The 23,980-nt window shown below is 47.5% G+C and overlaps 1 protein-coding gene across 1 annotated transcript in view; it reads right to left on the reverse strand.

Moving 5' to 3' along the window:
- Positions 1–23,980, reverse strand: part of LOC123759410 (uncharacterized) — a 93,014-nt gene that overhangs the window by 58,452 nt on the left and 10,582 nt on the right. Inside the window, 1 exon segment of the mRNA XM_069334891.1 lies at positions 876–992. Within this exon segment, the coding sequence (XP_069190992.1) occupies positions 876–992 (117 nt within the window).

Here is a 23,980-nt window from a genome sequence, read left to right on the forward strand (position 1 = left end):
TTAATAGGACTTAGTTGAAATCCTCAGATTAGGCAAAATTGTAGTTAATTTTGTCAATAAAGATGTTAATAAATAATAATAACCTCCGATAATAAAGTCATGCCATGTGGCGGCCTAATGTATGGGTCTAGTTTATGAGGCCTAGCCCACGGACTACACAAAATTATAGATCAACCTCATTTGTTCAAGACAATGACCTCCAGAGAGCCAATTAATGTTTCGTAGTACCTTCGTTACCAGCTCACATTACCCCTTATAAACCTCGCCCCCCTATCATTTCCTCATCATTTTCCAGACATGCCGGAAAAATAGGTATAAAGGTTAGTCATTGAGTTTTGGATAAGGTTAGTATATAACGATTATTCTGGCTGCAACATGTTAAAAGAAGTATCTTGACTTCAAATCATGTAATGCATTATTTGATAAGAGTTCATGACGTGCCGACTTATTAATGTACATTAAAAATAATTTGTTACCGCTTTCTTGTACAATTATCATATCATAACTAATAAAGATGCCAAAATCCACCAGATTCAACGAATTTGAAACTTCACCTTTTATGAACACCCAACGCATAAATCTGAAAAATGATGAATTGAGGTTTCGGTCCATCAATTTTATATATACAAATTTCATCACAATAAAACATTACTCTTACATGAAATGTTTATAAAATGCTAATTAATTATCGTACATGTGCCGATGTAAATACAGAGGTTAGCCAGAATTAGTCAAGGTTAACCTTGCAAGACATGAAGTGACATAGCTAATTGCTGACCTGATTTGCCTACCGTAGCTATAGTACTAAATGTAAGTGGCTGCGACCTTTGAGCCACTGCGCACTGGACGGGTTATGGGCTGCGTACTAAACTGACCTTGTGGCCGAGGATGGTATAGGTCTTGCCAGAGCCGGACTGTCCGTACGCCAGGACGCAGGCATTGTAGCCGTACAGTGTAGCCACCTCCACCTCCCGCCCCAGCTCTCGGTACACCTGCAACAAAAACAATCTTAATTCAACACGCAAACCTACAGCATTAACCCAAGTCCCATCTTCTACATCTACAACTATGCACAATAAAACACACACATCCTGAATGATCTTCACAGCATCGTTCTAAACGGGTCTGTCTTCCTGAATGATCTTCATAGCATCGTTCTAAACGGGTCTGTCTTCCTGAATGATCTTCACAGCATCGTTCTAAGCGGGTCTGTCTTCCTGAATGATCTTCATAGCATCGTTCTAAACGGGTCTGTCTTCCTGAATGATCTTCATAGCATCGTTCTAAACGGGTCTGTCTTCCTGAATGATCTTCATAGCATCGTTCTTAACGGGTCTGTCTTCCTGAATGATCTTCATAGCATCGTTCTAAACAGGTCTGTCTTCCTGAATGATCTTCATAGCATCGTTCTAAACAGGTCTGTCTTCCTGAATGTGCCTCACCCTGTGAGAGAAAACGAGTGCCACCACCTAGTCTATCACACATCCAATCTTGCTAATGTAGAACCTCCGCAACACTGCCACCCCCAACACCTTTGCTGGAAAATATGCCAGTGTCTCTCGAGTATGTCTTCCAGCGTTACACGAGGCAATAGAATTTACTTCGGGGTCATTACGCGTGCGTGAGTGCGTTTTGCTGCAAATCATGTGGTGCATTTAGCACCATAATCCTTCTTATTTAGCACCCTGATCCCTCTTATTTAGCACCATGATCCCTACTTATTTCCTTACCTCGTGTAGTGTTGATTTGTTGTTCTATTCATGAGCGCAGTTTAGCTACAGTTCTTAAGAGGTCGCTTGGGTACTTCCCCGTTATCAAATTAGAGCGAGTTCCTGCCAAATTAGCAACAGTTTTTTTTAGGAGGGAGAATAGCACCCGATTAGGCTATGAATAAACATTTACTTAGGTTGAGAAACCAATTCAAATCGCGATTTGTGGTAGCGGTAACTCACTGTAGAGGCATGTGATGGGTGGTTACCAGACAACCTGAGCAAGTAGCAGCGTTTTAAAAGGTACCTTACCTTGCGATGATTTCGGGGCTCAATGTCCCCGCGGCCCGGTCCCTAGCCTCCTGGTTGCATGAATGGTCAAGTAGGCTGTTGGACGCGGCAGCTCGCAGCCTGACGTATGAATCACAGCCTGGTTGATCAGGTATCCTTTAGAGGTGTTTATCATGTTCTCTCTTGAAAACTGTGATTTATGCCCCTTATGTGTAGTGGAAGCGTGTTGAACAGTCTCGGGCCTCTGATGTTGATAGTTCTCTCTTGAACACTGTGAGGGGTCGGCCAGTTATGCCCCTTATGTGTAGTGGAAGCGTGTTGAACAGTCTCGGGCCTCTGATGTTGATAGTTCTCTCTTGAACACTGAGGGGTCGGCCAGTTATGCCCCTTATGTGTAGTGGAAGCGTGTTGAACAGTCTCGGGCCTCTGATGTTGATAGTTCTCTCTTGAACACTGAGGGGTCGGCCAGTTATGCCCCTTATGTGTAGTGGAAGCGTGTTGAACAGTCTCGGGCCTCTGATGTTGATAGAGTTCTCTCTCAGAGTAACTGTTGCACCTCTGCTCTTCGACGGGGGTATTCTGCACATCCTGCCATGCCTTCTGGTCTCATGTGGTGTCATTTCTGTGTGCAGGTTTGGGACCATGCAGATTTTCTACAAGGTATACAAGGTAGCAGTGGTCTGCCGTTGCGTGCTGTTATCATGGCTGCTGGATGTGGTGTGGAGGATTTAGAAGTCATCGAAGCGACAAGCCTAGACCACTGGGGTAGCAAAATCAATATCCGAGACGGTAAAGCAATGGATAGTTAGCAAAATAAAAGTACAAGGGTGTGATTGACAACAAAGGCTAAAATACCTTAGCCTTTTGTTATCAATCAATAAACCTTTTCATTTAGATGCCTAGTTACACAGAAAAACTATTCATGGAATACGCACTCGCCAGTCCTAATCCCTTAAAAGTGCTTTACGCAAATCACAATGTTCTGAAGAAATAAAAACTACCACAGAGCTGAATTGACTACAACAGACTGCAAGCTGCTAGCAACAATAGTCTGGAGAATACAATATCGCCGAGAATGTGGTCACCAGCCCCCCCCCTAGGGTAGACAAGTCAAAAGTAATCCAGGTAAGATGAGCTCAAGCACAAAATATGCAACTTTAGCCCGGAAACATACCACACGGCGCCGGATATTCACTAAAGAAATAGACCTGGCAACCCATTACTCAGAGTTAACTTGCCCCAGTTCCATACTCGGCATGATCTATGCACCTAAGACCGGAGCCCAGCGGGTCAGGCTCGGAGGTTACGGGTCAGGCTCGGGGGGTGACGGGTCAGGCTCGGGGGGTGACGGGTCAGGCTCGAGGGGTGACGGGTCAGGCTCGGGGGGTGACGGGTAATTTGCTCTACACTCACCAACACTCAAGTGCATCCACATTTCTCTAGCAATACTAATGGTTTAGCAACGGAATGAACTCCAATGAACGCTTCATACATCCCGTATGTGCAAAAGTGAGTAGAAAATATTTGGTGATTATATCGTACTTGTTTCTTTGATATAATAATAATAATAATAATAATAATAAATAAATAAATAAATAAATAAATAAATAAATAAATAAATAAATAAATAAATAAATAAATAAATAAATAAATAAATAAATAAATAAATAAATAAATAAATAAATAAATAAATAAATAAATAAATAAATTATATATATATATATATATAAACTATTGTGTCGGCATGATAATTAATCCCGGACTAGCCAAGGGACAAGTCAAAAGGCTATTGGAAAACACTGATGATTGGCAAGACCACCCAAATTGTCGACGATTCCATTCATCATAATTTTGTTTCGCTGCAAATAATGGAGTCCCAGAGTCACGTAGAGACCAGGTCACGTGACCCTCCCCTACCCTGGCGAGTCACCAGGGGTAGGTGACTGTCCACCCTCCGGGTCGGGACCCCGGGACCACTCTGGTGTCGACGCAGTTATGAAAACGTGTCTCCCATCACTCAGACGTGACATGACAATTATCTAAAAATTACCCCCGGTGAGGGCGAGGGGAAGAGACCAAGTGGACAGAGCAGAAAAGTTTAAGAGAGGCAGGAGGGGCTGGGGGAGGAAAAGTGTCCGGGTTTGGTCCGTCTTGCTATGTGGGGTGGGGTCCGGGGGCGGCGCTCTCTCCTCTTGGGTCACGGTCTGGGGGCTCACTCTCCCCCCCTGGGTCACGGTCTGGGGGCCTCACTCTCCCCCCCCCCCTGGGTCACGGTCTGGGGGCTCACTCTCTCCCCCTGGGTCACGGTCTGGGGGCTCACTCTCCCCCCCCTGGGTCACGGTCTGGGGGCTCACTCTCTCCCCCTGGGTCACGGCCCGGGGGGGCTCTCTCCCCCCGAGATATAAGATTACCATCGCCAGCAATATCAAGTGTGAAAGCGCGTCTCAGCGATGCTCATGAATACACACACCACATTTGCTATCAGTGATTCTTTTAATCTCGGCAGCCCCGGCGCAAACAGCAGCCCTGGCTCTGAGGGCAGTCCCTGCACCAAACATCTGACCTAGGGGGGGGGGGGCTACAAAGACCACTATTACAAACAATGAACTAATGAATGCGAGAAAGCATGAGTCTGACGAGAGAGGGTTGCGGAAGAGATCAACAATAGTGGCAGGCGAAGCGGATCGGTCAAACCAAGTCTACGGTAACGAACAGCCACACTTCACTTACCCTACACAAACCCTCTCCTCCTCGCCTACATTACCTACCTCGTAGCAAGTAATGTAGTCGAGAATCAATATTCATTTATTTTCCTCCTCGCCACTTAATTGAACGCTTAAGGACCTATCTTTATATATTTCCTAAGGTAAACAATAAGCCAAACGACATTGTAGAGTTAAACATTTGAAGAAACTATCGACCAATAATGAACCCAACAACGATGGCGAACATTTGCTCAAGTGGCGAAGCTGCTCAGAAGGTATCACCAGCACCCGGCAATCATCGTAGTGCACCCCCCCTCGACTCATGGCATGTCACTGCCTCGTCCATCAGCCCCTGGGGTCTTGAGGAACACCACGACGGTGCTCCTTCGATACCAGCCACTGTGTAAGGAACAGGTATCTTCAAGTGTATAAACACTCATACAATACAGTGTATAAACAGTCATACAATAGTGTATAAACACTCATACAATACAGTGTATAAACACTCATAAAATACAGTGTATAAACAATTATACACGATGTTCAGTATGTTAAATTTATAACTGACGCCAAAATGCACGTGTCAAGCCTCTATTTGCGCATGCGTGGCGTGACTTACATCGCGCCACCAAAATTCTTTGGAAATTATACAAACCTTGCCCTACTATTGTAATGAAACTATTCAACGAACACACACACAGCTTGAAAATAATGCTACTTTATTATAATTATAAGCAACAAACAGAAAAGCCCTGTGAACTAGTTAATCGGGATGTTTGAATAGTGAAAAAATAGCATTGGAACAAAACAATGGCGAGGAACACAAGAGAGGCGCGAAGCGTGAGGAAGGGACATGTTGGACGCCTTGGGGGGGAAGACCTGTAAAGGAGAGGAAGGAACTATCATGTACCGTGGTGAAGACCTGTTCTCACCTGTATACTTAATCAGTCCCTTATGTATACAAGTCAAGTGTTGTGGCACGTGTATTTTTATTTCGTAGGATGGATTAGTACAGTTAGGATATATACGGATATATTATCAAGGTGGGGATCCGATAAAAGCTGGATATCACGTTGTATTAAATACAAATTTGCAAACATTTCCTCGATTCTATACGTTAAGTCATTGATAAAACATAATTGATGCTCAGTGCCAAAGTATTTTTGCGATGCTCAAATTATATCATACTTTTCTCTGTATGGATAGAGCATACATACATACGCAACAGACCGCATACGCAACAGACCGCATACGCAACAGACCGCATACGCAACAGACTACATACGCAACAGACCACATACGCAACAGACCACATACGCAACAGACCGCATACGCAACAGACCGCATACGCAACAGACCACATACGCAACAGACCACATACGCAACAGACCACATAGGCAGCATCCCCCCATACACAAGGCCAAAGAACGTCCTGCACTGTAACAGTACTGGCGCCGCCGTGACCTGGTACTGCTGCTGCTCCTGGGCCCCGGATTCAACAAGCCTTTACGCACCTGCTTACAAACTGTACATTTTCTCTCTCTCTCACTCTTTGGCGGCTTTGTCTACATTTATTAAACAGTTTATGAGCATCGAACATTCTCAACCATACGCTGGGCAGTTATGATAGACAGCCTCCTAGTGTTAAAATTGTTGAATAAATGTAAACCAAGCCGCCAAAGACTGAGAAAAGATGTAGAGAGTTCCTGGGAAATTCAGGCTCCCAACAGACTGCCCGGTTTCAAAGAGACGGTAAAGTCTGACGATCCGACGCCACTATGGGGAAGGTCTGTGACGGGGAAGGTCTGTGACGGGGAAGGTCTGTGACGGGGAAGGTCTGTGACGGGGAAGGTCTGTGACGGGGAAGGTCTGTGACAGGGAAGGTCTGTGACAGGGAAGGTCTGTGACAGGGAAGGTCTGTGACAGGGAAGGTCTGTGACAGGGAAGGTCTGTGACAGGGAAGGTCTGTGACAGGGAAGGTCTGTGACAGGGAAGGTCTGTGACGGGGGAACAGCTTCCCGTTTCTTGACGGGTTGGTACAGCAACCTTGTGGTGCAACCCGACCATCAACGGCTCAACACTGCCCCCACACCACAGTCAGCAACGCCCACAATAAAGTATCGGGAGGACTTGCTTCCTATGGTACATCTGGGAAGCTACCAGGAAAATAAACTGTTGGGGAAAGTCATGTGTGGAGTGCTTTATGAGAGCGGCAGGTGTGGGAGGGAGGAGCAGGTGTGGGAGAAGCAGGTGTCGTAATGAGCACCACACATGAGCCTCACCATTCCTCCTCCACACACATTACACCACCTGCTCATGACCAACCCCCCAACCCCCCCAACCCCGACTCACAACCTACAGAAACCATTACCATTCTCAGAATTCTCCCCAAAATATCCCTGAACTTGTCATGAGTTTTCCCGAGGCTTGGGAGCCCTTCTGCGTCACTCGACGATGGCTGCCGACGCGGCCCCACCTGGCTTATAACCATAACAAAGACATATTCAGCCATCAGTAACGTAATGAACATACATAAAAGAACTAAAAATACAACGCTAGTACAGATACAAGAAAATAATCGCAGCTTAATGTCTACTTTTCGGGCAAGAGCTTGAAGCAATGACCAGCCCATCCGCTGGTGGAGACCATGGCAGGGGCCCCTAGTGGAGACCATGGCAGGGGGGGCCCTTGTGTTAACCCCGACAAACCCTGCACCAAAAACTCCCTCCATACCTAGAGACCTTGATAACCCCACGAAACTTGAGAACTATTAATTTAGTAATAAATAAAGTCTTGGTAAATATAGGAACTGATGCACTGAAATGTCCTGTGGCCTCGGACACCCCTCCAGCAAATAATCATATAATCTCCATAATTATTTGTTCCCCGCTTCACTCCAGGTGATCATTCTGCAAAGTTACTTGTTGGACAAATTGCTGGCTAATGGTCGTATTTCCAGCAGACGGCCACAGTTATGGGGAAGATATACGCTGCCTCCGCCTACAGGTGATTGATGAAGATTAAGCCACCCAAGAGGTGGCACGGGCACGAATAGCCCGTAAGTGGTGGCCCTTTTGAGCCATTACCAGTATCAATAGATGATACTGGAGACCTGTGGAGGTGCGACTGCACCCTACGTGACGGGAGATGTCTCCCGTGAAGTCTACAGGTACAGAGACGCGTGTTAAATACGCCGGCTGGAGGCACCACACCCTGGAGGCACCACACCCTGGAGACACCACACCCTGGAGACACCACACCCTGGAGACACCACACCCTGGAGACACCACACCCTGGAGACACCACACCCTGGAGGCACCACACCCTGGAGGCACCACACCCTGGAGGCACCACACCCTGGCGGCACCACACCCTGGAGGCACCACACCCTGGAGGCACCACACCCTGCAGGCACCACACCCTGGAGGCACCACACCCTGGAGGCACCACACCCTGGAGGCACCACACCCTGGAGGCACCACACCCTGGAGGCACCACACCCTGGAGGCACCACACCCTGGAGGCACCACACCCTGGAGGCACCACACCCTGGAGGCACCACACCCTAGAGGCACCACACCCTAGAGGCACCACACCCTAGAGGCACCACACCCTGGAGGCACCACACCTTAGAGGCACCACACCTTAGAGGCACCACACCTTAGAGGCACCACACCCTGGAGGCACCACACCCTGGAGGCACCACACCCTGGAGGCACCACACCCTAGAGGCACCACACCCTGGAGGCACCACACCCTAGAGGCACCACACCCTAGAGGCACCACACCCTAGAGGCACCACACCCTAGAGGCACCACACCCTAGAGGCACCACACCCTAGAGGCACCACACCCTGGAGGCACCACACCCTGGAGGCACCACACCCTGGAGGCACCACACCCTGGAGGCACCACACCCTGGAGGCACCACACCCTGGAGGCACCACACCCTGGAAGCACCACACCCTAGAGGCACCACACCCTAGAGGCACCACACCCTAGAGGCACCACACCCTGGAGGCACCACACCCTGGAGGCACCACACCCTGGAGGCACCACACCCTGGAGGCACCACACCCTGGAGGCACCACACCCTAGAGGCACCACACCCTAGAGGCACCACACCCTAGAGGCACCACACCCTGGAGGCACCACACCCTGGAGGCACCACACCCTGGAGGCACCACACCCTGGAAGCACCACACCCTGGAGGCACCACACCCTGGAGGCACCACACCCTGGAGGCACCACACCCTGGAGGCACCACACCCTGGAGGCACCACACCCTGGAGGCACCACACCCTGGAGGCACCACACCCTGGAGGCACCACACCCTGGAGGCACCACACCCTGGAGGCACCACACCCTGGAGGCACCACACCCTGGAGGCACCACACCCTGGAGGCACCACACCCTGGAGGCACCACACCCTGGAGGCACCACACCCTGGAGGCACCACACCCTGGAGGCACCACACCCTGGAGGCACCACACCCTGGAGGCACCACACCCTGGAGGCACCACACCCTGGAGGCACCACACCCTAGAGGCACCACACCCTGGAGGCACCACACCCTGGAAGCACCACACCCTGGGCCAACTGTGCAATTTACCAACCCTAACCTTGCCAATACTAGTATTAACATTACCTAATTAAGCCAATCTTGCTCATGTTGGGTTTTGTTTTAGTATCATCAAATATTATCTTTTTAATACTCGGATAAACACACATTTTCACAGTTGCAGCCAGTAAGACAATGAGCACTGTCCACTTTGGAAAACTATCTCTGCTAGTTATGCCTTCTTGGCAACTTAAGAATAAAAAGCATTATGCATGCATGTGTTTTATTATTATTATTATATATATAATATATATATAATATATATATATAATATATATATATATATATATATATATATATATATATATATATATATATATATATATATATATATATATATATTTATATTTATATATATATATATATATATATATATATATATATTTATATATATATATATATATATATATATATATATTTATATATATATATATATATATATATATATATTTATATTTATATATATATATATATATATATATATATATATTTATATATATATATATTTATGTCGTACCTAGTAGCCAGAACGCACTTTTCAGCCTACTATGCAAGGCCCGATTTGCCTAATAAGCCAAGTTTTCCTGAATTGATATATTTTCTCTATTTTTTTTCTTATGAAATGATAAAGCTACCCATGTCATTATGTATGAGGTAAATTTTTTTGTATTGGAGTTAAAATGAACGTAGATATGACCGAACCTAACCTAACCTATCTTTATAGGTTAGGTTAGGTAGCCGAAAAAGTTAGGTTAGGTTAGGTTAGGTAGGTTAGGTAGTCGAAAAATAAATAATTCATGAAAACTTGGCTTATTAGGCAAATTGGGCCTTGCATAGTAGACTGAGAAGTGCGTTCTGGCTACTAGGTACGACATTTATATATATATATATATATATATATATATATATATATATATATATATATATATATATATATATATATATATATATATATATATATATATATATATATATATATATATATATATATATATATATATATATTGTGTGTGAACCATGGAGCAAAACAGAAAAGCAGTTTCCTGTCACAGGAGAAAGAGAAAAACTTCAATCTCGACTGAAAATCATCCTAGACAATCAAATTTTCCAATCATATAATCATTTTCATAGCATGTGTGTCTCCCCCTTCGGATGATCCGGCAAAGAAACGCTGGATCATCCGTCCTCGATTAACCCGCTACCCAGAACACACCAGGGGCCAGATTCATGAAGCAGTTACGCAAGCACTTACGAACGTGTACATCTTTCCTCAATCTTTGACGGCTTTGTTTACATTTATTAAACAGTTTACAAGCATGAAAACTTGCCAATCAACTGTTGTTATTGTTATAAACAGCCTCCTGGTGCTTCGGAGCTCAATAACTGTCCAATAACTGTAAACAAAGCCGCCAAAGATTGAGAAAAGATGGACAGGTTTGTAAGTGCTTGCGTAACTGCTTCGTGAATCTGGCCCCAGCAATGGAGGATCAGTCTCGCATGGGCTAATTGGCCTTCTGCTGTTCCCTTTACTCTAATGTTCTTAATGGTGACAAGGGGCAGGTCCATTTTGATCTAACTTAATCTTGGATTGCTCGCCGTTTAAACAATGACAGCCCAACTGCTCCCGTCGCATCATACTGCCAGGTTTACAACTGATGTCATGCAAATTACCGCTAAACCTCCCGAGGACGCTAACTTAATCTTCTGATCGTAATGACTTAATCCCCCACCGCACGAAACTCGTGTTCAGACACGCGTATTGCCGCAAGGTCGCATCTTCCCAATATCTTCTGGATGTGCCTTAATCAACATGCAATGTTAGCCCTCTTAATATACAAAACTGGTTACCTGCTGATATATGGCAGACTTGGAGTGGCAGTCAACCCTAGTCTACCTGGTTGTTGACCCCGTACACACACACACACACACACACACACACACACACACACACACACACACACACACACACACACACACACACACACACACACACACAGTGATCTTGCTGGTCATATGACAGCTTTCACCCCCCCCCTTCTTAAGCTCTGATACAGGACATCATTTAGATCAGGATTTGAATATATTGTAAATTAAGCTATTTCATTAAACTTGTATTGATAAGTGGAGCTTCGTATGTGCGCGTCAGTTGTAAAACGGGGAGAGAGGAGGGAAGAAGGGAGAAATATAATTAGGAAGAAAATGAGAGAGAAAAAGTGAGAGCGCGAGACAGAGCGAGCGAGACAGAGAGCAAGCGAGACAGAGAGCAAGACAGAGAGAGCCCTCATACATAACATATTTCAAGAGCTTCCCTGTAGGTCTTCAGATGAAGGCGTGTCCTCTCTGGATAGCAACACAACAGGCGCTGGAACGCGCTCTACCGTCCCTGCGAGCCCCTAATGTACCGATTGTCTACCTCTGACATCTTGTGAACGTGTTTGGCATAAGAGAGAACGATCCCCGAGCACCCCGTTCTCTTGACTTGGCACTCCCAAGGACCCACCAACAGAAAACGGAAGCACGTCAATTTCGCGAGCCCTTTGTAACAACTGTTTTGACCTTAGGGAAATTAGAGGTCAACATGCGAGGTACTCTTCAGGAGAACGGGTTGGTGCCGGAGTCACCTGCCGCCTATTGTTAGAACTACTGAGAAAATCAGTAGGAGCCATGAGAAGGACTCGAACCTGCACACTGGGTACTCCCGAGCACATACCTTAGACCTCTAGATGATTTAGTAGAATACACCAGGTTGTATTGCCTTTACGGCGTCGTGATGTAGTGGTCTAAGGCTGCAGAGTACCCAGAGTGCAGGTTCGAGTCCTCCTCATAGCTGCTATTATTTTCTCCTTGGTAAATCACGTTCCTGTCATTTCTTTGTGCAAAAGACTTACTCCCAGAACCAATCAGCGGGCAACACAGCCTCAGGATTTAATTCTATCGTAGGCATCTAATACCGGTATTTAACCAAACAAATTATAAACATTTAATACCTTTAGCAAGAAGGTAATTGTAGAGGACCTCCATCGTGCAGGGAATAACAAAATAATTGGCACTTGATGAATTGTAGAGCATTAAAAATATGATTAAAAAAAACAAATTTGAAAGGAAAATTAAATAATTTGATGAAAATACAATTATGTATGATTACACGTGAATAGAGGGATGTAGTTCCAAGTAAGAGTTATGTTCGCTTTTAATATTACCGTTATTTCTCTTATTTGAATTTCCCGCCGGCGGGAGTGTGGCCGCGCGCCGTCCCCCGGCAACCATTCACTGGTGGCGGGAATTACCTTCTGGACCACACTCCGAACGTGATTGGTTGTTAAAAATCTAACCAAAAATTATACAGAGGTTTCATGAATATTCCAGCGAGAACCCAGCCCTGATGTATGAATGGCAGTTGAGATAAAAATCAAAGCGATTATATCCAAAATTTTGCCGCTCAAATCACGATAGGGGTTTAAGTTAAATTTAGAATGGAAGCAGTGATCAGGTTATTAAAAAGAAGACGAAGCAGCACAAAGCTGAAGTAGGAAGTGGAGAATAAGGAACAACTTAGACAGCAGAGTACTAAGAGAACTGGACGGAGTACTAAGAACTGGGCAAAATACTGGCATGAGCAATGTTTTGAATGGAGAGGAGGTAAACAGAAGAGGAAGAGGAAGGAGCTGGTCACGACAAGGTCAAGACATGAACGGGTCGATGGTGTCTACCCCCTTACCCCCCTCCCTAGAGCCTTGCGCTCACTCGAACATGAAGGGGGTACTATGCGCCACTCTCGCCTTGAACTGGTACTACGCATCAATTGCTCAGATGAGGCATGTTGTGCACAGTACACAAATGCCTAGAAACCCGTATGTTTTCAGGCACTCGACTGCCCAAAGGACTGCGTACATGGGCACTCGACTGCCCAAAGGACTGCGTACATGGGGCACTCGACTGTCCAAAGGACTGCGTACATGGGCACTCGACTGTCCAAAGGACTGCGTACATGGGGCACTCGACTGTCCAAAGGCCTGCGTACATGGGCCACTCGACTGTCCAAAGGACTGCGTACATGGGGCACTCGACTGTCCAAAGGACTGCGTACATGGGCACTCGACTGACCAAAGGACTGCATACATGGGGCACTCGACTGTCCAAAGGACTGCGTACATGGGCACTCGACTGTCCATAGGACTGTATACATGGGCACTCATTGGCACAGATGAACAAAAGTCTGGCACAAATATATCATCTTCTATAGGTGGAAAGAAAAAAAACCAATTGTTTGGATTACCTCAACTATTTATGGAATTAACTTAATTTTCCTGTCATATTTCCTTTTATTATCATTCATTTACAACTCCCTGCTGCTCCCCCAGATGCGCCGTAATTCTTTAAGCTTAACCACTAAGACCACTTGGGACGACGCTTTACCACACCCGGGTAAAAGTAGCCCAAGACAAGACGAATGAAAAGGTTCCCCCTGCTGATGGCTGCCCCGGTCTCTGACCTTATGGTATCCACATCTCGTTCTCAAACGTGAGGACGTTCTCATCAAAGTGATCCACAAGGTCTTCAAGGTGATAGTGTTGGGTTACGAGTAGCAGCTCTGCCTTCCAGCCCTTCTCAAGGCTCATGCTGCTCAGGACGCATGTGCTACACCTTGGGGCACAGTACACATGTGCTACACCCTGGGGCACAGTACACATGTGCTACACCTTGGGGCACAGTACACATGTGCTACACCCTGGAGCACAGTACACATGTTCTACACCCTGGAGCACAGTACACATGTGCTACACCCTGGAGCACAGTACACATGTGCTACACCCTGGAGCACAGTACACATGTGCTACACCCTGGAGCACAGTACACATGTGCTACACCCTGGAGCACAGTACACATGTGCTACACCCTGGAGCACAGTACACATGTGCTACACCCTGGAGCACAGTACACATGTGCTACACCTTGGGGCACAGTACACATGGCGGCAGTGAAGCGCTGCTATCACTAGAGGTTATTTTCAACGGGAGGTTGAAGATCTAGACCTACTTGAAAGCGAGTTGGAAGTCTTCGAAGATATCTCTTGAGCGTGAGAGAATACGGCAAGATTTGAAGAATGTACATTAGATCTGCACGAGTCTCCACGCTAGAGGTTCAAGAGCAAGAATTAAAAAAACACCACAGAACTTAATCGATCATTATAGTCGACCAAATACCTGGCATCCTGAAGAGTTGCAAATGATGTGTGTGTGTATATATAGCGGAACTGATCACGTGCCTGGAACTATCATTCACTTGGCTTAATCTCTCGTAGGAAAGTGTTTGAATCGAAAATCACAAAAACACATTCGTCAACATCTTCGAGAAAACACATTCGTCAACATCTTCGAGACAGATTAACACAGGATTCACATTATGGCTTTACAAAGGGCCGCTAATGTTTAACAAATGTATTTTCCCTCCTTTTTTTCGCATATTTGACGCAGTTGGAAGTGGGAAGGTGTCCAGCGTTGTGTACCTTGACTATAGGAAGGTTTTATCACTGTGCTTCACCAGACCCATTACAACAGTACAGGCTCACGGTAGTGGGGGGTTACTCTACTGAGTTGAACTGCCTCGTATGGCCCAATAGGACTTCTGCAGTTTGGTATATTGTTATGCTCTTATGTACAGCGGGAAGGCGTAATGTCCTAAGCCCGTGAAGACTCCTCACACACAAGACATTCCCAGACGCTTACATCGACACAATGTTTACAATCCCGCTGAAACATGCTAGAAATGTCAAGGAAGTTGAGATGTGAACCTTCACCGCTGTATGATTATACGTGAATAGAGGGATGTAGTTCCAAGTAAGAGTATGTTCGCTTTTAATATTACCGTTATTTCTCTTATTTGAATTTCCCGCCGGCGGGAGTGTGGCCGCGCGCCGCCACCGGCCACACTCCTCCACACCGTCCTTGGTGGGGAGAAGTGGGCCTGGCGTGCAGCGAGTGTCCCCTCGACCCACTCACGTAATTATCAGGCACTTGCAACACGCTCCTCCTGCATACACTCTTCCACACCCGGTTAATTACACAAGAGTACACGCTCATTTGGTGACGGTGAGGGGAGGGGGGGGGGGACACGCAGGTAAACATGCAAGGGTGAGTTAGCGAGGGTAGGTAATGGGGTCAGTAGCTGTGGCCCGGGCCAGCCTGGACTGGTCAGTAGCTGTGGCCCGGGCCAGCCTGGACTGGTCAGTAGCTGTGGCCCGGGCCAGCCTGGACTAGTCAGTAGCTGTGGCCCGGGCCAGCCTGGACTGGTCAGTAGCTGTGGCCCGGGCCAGCCTGGACTAGTCAGTAGTTGTGGCCCGGGCCAGCCTGGAGGCACCCATAGACACCCATATTAACCTTCCCGGGCAGTACACCTACAGCAGCCCTCCACCATCTGGTCATGGCCACCGGGTCCAGGGTAGTTGAAAAGGCTTCACTGTCGAGGGTAGTTGAAAAATTAACTCTTAACTTTCGGAGTTATTTTTTCAACTTCCCTCGACAATGAAGAAACACATAAGAAATATTGAGAAGATTCGTGTTAGAATCATTAATCTTACCCTTTCGGTCATATTCAACAACATATGTTTACAGGAAAGACTGCTACCAATAAATATTGTGTGTGTGTGTGTGTGTGTGTGTGTGTGTGTGTGTGTGTGTGTGTGTGTGTGTGTGTGTGTGTGTGTGTGTGTGTGTCATTTATTTATTCCTATATAAATTTGGTTTACAAAAATGACGCATAACCACCTTAGAAACAAAATAATTTCATATTAAATTTATATCGATATCAAGAAATTCAATTTATATTAATAGATATTCCATATCTTTTTTTTATTTTATAAGAAAATATAAATACAGGAAAAATACCAAGAGTGGCGTTCAACTCACGTTTATTATATATTTTCGGGCGCCAAAATTATTATATATATAAAATTAAATTCCTCCCCCCATGCCGACCGCCCAGATATTCCTCCTATCTTCTTCACCATATACTCCCCTATACCTTCCTCTTCCCTTCATTTAACTCTAAATCCCCCCCCCCCATAGCCCTTTGCCTCCCTTCCCCCCTTCTCTTTACCCACTGCAGCTCCCCGCGGGGTTGGCTAATCAGCACCGAGCACCCGTAATTAGCAGGAGTAATTAGCAGTTGTAAATATTGGTGGTCCCTGGAAGCCCACTAATATAGGCGCGGGTAGCATCTAATTGAGAGTTGCCTGGCCTCCTCCACCAGGCTGCTGTTGATTATAAGACCATCACCGGCACGGCCAAGCCCCCTCGCTCACACCTGATGAGTTAATTACTATATAAACTACAAACTTCACTCACAAAGCTGCTTAGAAAATGAACGCCTCCCCGGCGGACCAATAGGGCCGCCGTGGCCGCGCGAGTTAGCGGGTAAGCTTCCTACGCGGGAAACACTACGCGACACCCAGAGAAGTTATGGTACAGCTGACTGTCCGGTACAGATGGACAGTCTCTGGTTGTGGGGACAGTAAGCCCGGGGGTCCACGAGAGCAGTCACCCAGGTAAACTGGTTGTGTGGGACTACACGTACCCGTCTACACTGCCTGACACCTGTCTACAGTGTCAGACAGTGACAACATGATTCGGACACTGCGTATGTTGTGAACTGGACGGACCTTGGCCTTGACGCTGGGCAACATGGCCACACATCCGCACCACAACTAGGCGAGTACATCACATTCGTAGAGCCTTAGGAGTCAATTACCAATGTTTAGTTTTACTTTGCATTATTGACAGGAGGCGGGAGGCCCTGGGTGGGCGGACATGGTGGGCAGGGAGCCCGGGAGCTGGGTCACAACCTGCCCCTCCGGCAAGACAACACGTCCCACACTCTTGCTGTGTGCGCCACATTATTCAACTTAGTGAACCAAGATGATGAATTACAAAACCATACAATGCATCGCGCCAACCATATCCTACACAATTTTCCCCACATAATACTAAAGTCTCTCGCTTGAACAACCTGTACGCTCTGGAATAATACATCGGATTTAGATGTTCAAATCCCCAACGGAGAAAGTATGATGTACTTCATAGTTGTATAATCACAGTGTATAATCTCTGCGTGGTCCATCGTTACCTTACGAAAGGTTCCGGCAATTTACTACGTCATTTATCTGACGAGACGACCAGTGCCAGGTGGCCTCTGCGAGCTACATGCGCGGCTCCAATGGTTCCTTTGTGATTACTTCCACCGTTGAGGGATATCCCAGACCCGGCCCCTTGACACTCACCCTGGCACACTGCTGAGAGGTCACTGACCGCTCCACACCCTCACCCTGGCACACTGCTGGAGGTCACTGACCGCTCCACACCCTCACCCTGGCACACTGCCGGAGGTCACTGACCGCTCCACACCCTCACCCTGGCACACTGCTGGAGGTCACTGACCGCTCCACACCCGCACCCTGGCACACTGCTGGAGGTCACTGACCGCTCCACACCCTCACCCTGGCACACTGACCGCTCCACACCCTCACCCTGGCACACTGACCGCTCCACACCCTCACCCTGGCACACTGCTGGAGGTCACTGACCGCTCCACACCCTCACCCTGGCACACTGCTGGAGGTCACTGACCGCTCCACACCCTCACCCTGGCACACTGCTGGAGGTCACTGACCGCTCCACACCCTCACCCTGGCACACTGACCGCTCCACACCCTGGCACACTGACTAGTACATCATGGTCACATTTTTACCGAAAGCTTCCATGTCTGAATAAAACCTTGGTGTTTTGCGCGCGTGAACAAGAGAGGACTGGTGCCATCTCCACTGTGTTAACTGTAAGGGATGACACCAGTACCTGGGGGCTCAGTTTCAGGTGGTGGTTTAATGCTGGGTTTACTGGCCACTCTAGAATATAGAATACAAGCGCAGGCGATGAGTCACAATAACGTGGCTGAAGTATGTTGACCAGACCACACACTAGAAGGTGAACGGACGACGACGTTTCGGTCCGTCCTGGACCATTCTCAAGTCGATTGAGAATGAATCTACTTGAGAATGGTCCAGGACGGACCGAAACGTCGTCGTCCCTTCTATCGTGTGGTCTGGTCAATGTAAAATACAAGGTTAAACAAGAATGTGCCCAGCATTACGGGTATGAGGGGACATCAAGGCGCACGACACTAAAATAAGGGGAACAGCACTCCACATATAAGTTATCTTGAGTTATCTTAAGTTATCTTGTTAATACTTGAGAATATGATCATGTGGCAAATTTATACGAAGCAAAACTCTGATTCGAAATTAGGGCAGGGGAACAAAGGAACGATGAACAAGCAAATAGGAAGAAACAAATACGCAATTAGAAGCATGAAGAAAAGGTGAAGAAAAGGGAAAGAGGAAGGTAAACTGGTGTCTAATAAAAAAGTAATAGTGTGGAAAGAGTATAATGGAACATGAAGACGGGGGTTAGTGAAGCAGCATTCAAGAGGAGAAAGATGGAAGCAATAGCCCAGAGCCCTAGTGTAACGACCAGGCATAACTACACCAGCCACTCTAACAATCCATCACACGCACACGTACGCACACGCACGCACAAACGTACACACACACATAGTACCCAGATGAGCCACAGAGACGTTAGAAAGAATTTTTTCAGTGTCAGAGTAGTTAATAAATGGAATGCACTAGAAAGTGATGTGGTGGAGGCTGACTCCATACACAGTTTCAAATGTAGATATGATAGAGCCCAGTAGGCTCAGGAATCTGTACACCAGTTGATTGACAGTTGAGAGGCGGGACCAAAGAGCCAAAGCTCAACCCCCGCAAGCACAATTAGGTGAGTACAATTAGGTGAGTACACGCACGCACACCAAACCTCCCCTCCACCCTCTCCACTAGTTGATGGCCATAGCCCTATCCTCACCCCTACCCCACCCAGCTGTTGGGTGGAGTAGGGGTGAGGATAGGGCTATGGATAGGATAGGATAGGACCCTCCCCAGTCTTCATCCTACCCCGACGATCTTACGCAGCCCCAAGACGAGCTCAACTAGGCAAGCACAACTACGTGAGAGCAAGTAGGCAAGCAAGCAAGCACGCACCTGGTGTTCAACTCCCTGTGGGTTGAAACAACCACAGATTCCGGCAAGGCCGCGTGATCCATAATTGTGCTGGGTGCTTCTGACTAACTCCCTTTGTCTCGATAGCTACTGACCGTATGACGGTACGCGACTGTGTGTATTATGTAATATGGCGGTAACATATGTGTATATGTGAGCTGTAATATGTGCTCGAGACACTTCCCCAGCCCCGTGGCGGCAGCCACATGTGCTACACACACACACACACACACACACACACACACACACACACACACACACACCTGAACTCTGCCCTCAGCAGGTCTAGCTCGTGCTGCACCTAGGTAATGCGTCTCACGGGCTAAAATTATGGCTTATTTTTGTCTTCCGCGAGTAATTATAGAGGCGAGTGGAGGAGGAAGGAGCAAGGAGCCCGGCGCACCTGCCCAGGCGGGGGCTGAGGGCGCCCTCTGGAGGTGCTGGCTGGCCCATGCTAGTGGTCCATGGTCCCATGGCTCTCTCACACGCACGGGTCCTCTCGTACGCACACTCACTCAAGGCGCGCGCGCGCACACTGACTCGCTCGCTCTCAGCCTTCATCCCATAGAACACAAAAATCTACAAATACAACACTTATGACACCTGCCAGCCCCGTGCCCTGCCCAGGTTAACAGGTGTGTGTAGAGCCCTGCCCAGGTTAACAGGTGTGTGTAGAGCCCTGCCCAGGTTAACAGGTGTGTGTAGAGCCCTGCCCAGGTTAACAGGTGTGTGTAGAGCCCTGCCCAGGTTAACAGGTGTGTGTAGAGCCCTGCCCAGGTTAACAGGTGTGTGTAGAACCCTGCCCAGGTTAACAGGTGTGTGTAGAGCCCTGCCCAGGTTAACAGGTGTGTGTAGAACCCTGCCCAGGTTAACAGGTGTGTGTAGAGCCCTGCCCAGGTTAACAGGTGGGTGTAGAGCCCTGCCCAGGTTAACAGGTGTGTGTAGAACCCTGCCCACTACCAGTCACGAACCCCCCCCCCCCCCCCCACACACACACACACACACACACACACACACACACACACACACACACACACACACACACACACAGGAGACCTTTACACACCAACGCCACAGGCGTTTGATAAAATATGATCGTGGAGCGATTAATTGAATACGAGGTTAAAGGTTAGAACCGGTTAAGGAACCCAAACAGGTTATCCCAAACTTCTAGCATTGTTATCCATTGCAGACGATACAAAAAATCAAAAGGAAAAATTGCCAGGTAAAAAAAAAACGAGGACAAACTGCTAACAATTCCATGGAGAGAGCACCAGCAGGCGGCATAAAACATGTTCAGTAGACACACTTCCTACGTGAGTAGAGAAGAAACGAAGACTACTAAGCTAAGACTAAGTCTTACTAAGACTAAAACTAAGACTAAGAAGAAACTAAGCATGAAATTAGTACAGGCACTAAGACGTCGTCGTGTTGTATCAGGTTATCTTGAGATGATTTCGGGGCTTTTTAGTGTCCCCGCGGCCCGGTCCTCGACCAGGCCTCCACCCCCAGGAAGCAGCCCGTGACAGCTGACTAACACCCAGGTACCTATTTTACTGCTAGGTAACAGGGGCATAGGGTGAAAGAAACACTGCCCATTGTTTCTCGCCGGCGCCCGGAATCGAACCCGGGACCACAGGATCACGCGTCCAGCGTGCTGTCCGCTCGGTCGACCGGCTCCAGGTAACAACGTCTGGTGAACACAAGAAAGAAAACTCCAAGATTCCCCCCCCCCCCTCTCCCCAGAGAGAATAAAAGGAGGAAATTTGGATTATTAGGTTAGGGTAAAAGATTTAGACGATTAAACTGTTGTGGGCGGGGGACAGTACTCAAATTTGAAACTAAACTAGAATAGATGTGAGAAACTGTAATGTGGTCATTGTTTCTGCTTTGGCTTTAGAAGAGCGCTTGATGTGGAGGCAAGAGGAGAGATTCTCCAGTAACGAACGACAGCCTTGATTAACCCAACACCGAGCTGCTAGCGAAGCCAAGAACAGGATGAATGAGTCAGGTAAAGCAGCCAAGGCCGATGCTGACGCCGCAACGATAAAGAGAAATATGGCCAATTTTCCCCATATTTCACCACCACCTTGGCCACCATCTTGACCCCAACGGCGAGGGAGACACTACCAACAACTTACAGAATCACACACACCTTGGTAATGGTCCAGCACGGACCCATACGTCCTCATTTCCTTTACTTTAATTATATATATATATGTGTGTGTGTGTGTGTGTGTGTGTGTGTGTGTGTGTGTGTGTGTGTGTGTGTGTGTGTGTAAGTAATTTTCAGCCCCGATATTATAATTTACTGTCTGCACTCGAGTATCAACTTCCCTCAACACGCAAAAACACTGATGGACACATTTACGATGTCTTCACCTGATGAAGGATTACTCCAAGATAAAAACACCTGATTACTAATTTCCTTTCAACCCACACTTAGATGGAGGAGTAAATTATATGGCAAATAATATGATAGCTCAGTCACAGCCCCGCTCCTGTGCCAGGTAAGTCCACTACGGGCTCACCATAGCCCGTGCTACTTGCCCCGCTCCTGTGCCAGGTAAGTCCACTACGGGCTCACCATAGCCCGTGCTACTTGCCCCGCTCCTGTGCCAGGTAAGTCCACTACGGGCTCACCATAGCCCGTGCTACTTGAAACTTTTGTTCCGAGTAGCTGAATCTAAAACAACAAACAAGATGACGTTGGGAATCCTTAGGAGGACGGGGAGCCAGGGAGTAATAGCAAGACATGAAGGAAGTGAAGTGTCCTTCTCACGGTATACTCTCTCACGACGCCGTCTTAAGACGAGTCACAGCGGAAGTCCACGGCGGTGAAAAACTCGTCCAGGAGTCAAACAATGACAAGCGTTAATATTTCAGACGACGGCAAACACCGCCCACTACGAGGGACCTTGTGTGTTGTGCCTGTGGTAATGGACAATAGAGCACCAGCAGGTGAAAGATGCTAGTGTGGCCAGTAGTCCGGGGCCACGTGTGTGCCCGGGGTGTGGCCAGTAGTCCGGGGCCACGTGTGTGCCCGGGGTGTGGCCAGCAGCTTGGGGCCACGTGTGTGGCCAGCAGCTTGGGGCCACGTGTGTGGCCAGCAGCTTGGGGCCACGTGTGTGGCCAGCAGCTTGGGGCCACGTGTGTGCACGGGGTGTGGCCAGCAGCTTGGGGCCACGTGTGTGCACGGGGTGTGGCCAGCAGCCCGGAGGCAAGATAACTGACTAGACGAAATGGATGGTCCTTTTTTATACGAAAAGGCACAGCAAGAGAAGTTTGATGCCTTTACTTTAATAAACTAAAGACAAGGTTGACTGGTCTATATATACACCTATGAAACTATAGCGCATCAATGTCGTAACTTACACAAAACGATTTTTTGGGGTTGAGTTTATGAGGTCAAACCTAACCTATACCCCCCCCCCTACAGTATGGGGTATCGGGCATATGATACAGGAACTAAACACTAACGTAACAACTAGCTACAAGTGGTACTAACACTAACCAGGAGTACCACCTGCTCCAGTACTCACCACAACCACCACCACAACACCCACCCCAAACTAGTATATTTATTAATTTATACACAAATACAGTGGGTTTGTTGGTAAATATGTAGCGGATTAATTACCATCGCAGATTTGCTGAACTTTCAAATTAAAAACAGCTTCGCATATTAACCTAGTAAATGACCAAAATGTTAACATTCTAAAGTGAAAGATAATGAGGCGACATCTAGACCGTGATGAGGCGACATCTAGACCGTGATGAGGCGACATCTAGACCGTGATGAGGCGACATCTAGACCGTGATGAGGCGACATCTAGACCGTGATGAGGCGACATCTAGAGCGTGATGAGGCGACATCTAGACCGTGATGAGGCGACATCTAGACCGTGATGAGGCGACATCTAGACCGTGATGAGGCGACATCTAGACCGTGATGAGGCGACATCTAGACCGTGATGAGGCGACATCTAGACCGTGACGAGGCGACATCTAGACCGTGATGAGGCGACATCTAGACCGTGATGAGGCGACATCTAGACCGTGATGAGGCGACATCTAGACCGTGATGAGGCGACATCTAGACCGTGATGAGGCGACATCTAGACCGTGATGAGGCGACATCTAGACCGTGATGAGGCGTGATGAGTATGACATCAGTGGCTGTGTATTCGGAAGTGGCAACTATCAGGGAGTTAGGGCGTGCACCCTGTGTGTCACGGTGCACGAGGGCGGCCACGTGTGTCAAGCACCTGGCGCCAGATTCACGAAGCAGTTACGTAAGCACTTACGAACCTGTACATCTTTTCTCAATCTTTGGCGGCTTAGTTTCTAATTATTAAACAGTTAATGAGCTCCGAAGCACCCGGAGGCTGTTTATAACAATAACAACAGTTGATTGGTTAGTTTCCATCCTTGTAATCTGTTTAGTAAATGTAACCAAAGCCGTCAAAGATTGAGGAAAGATGTACACGTTCGTAAGTGCTTGCGTAACTGCTTCGTGAATCTGGCCCCTGATCATTAGCGACAC

The sequence above is a fragment of the Procambarus clarkii genome, chromosome 32 (assembly GCF_040958095.1).
Source record: "Procambarus clarkii isolate CNS0578487 chromosome 32, FALCON_Pclarkii_2.0, whole genome shotgun sequence".
Lineage (NCBI taxonomy): Eukaryota > Metazoa > Arthropoda > Malacostraca > Decapoda > Cambaridae > Procambarus > Procambarus clarkii.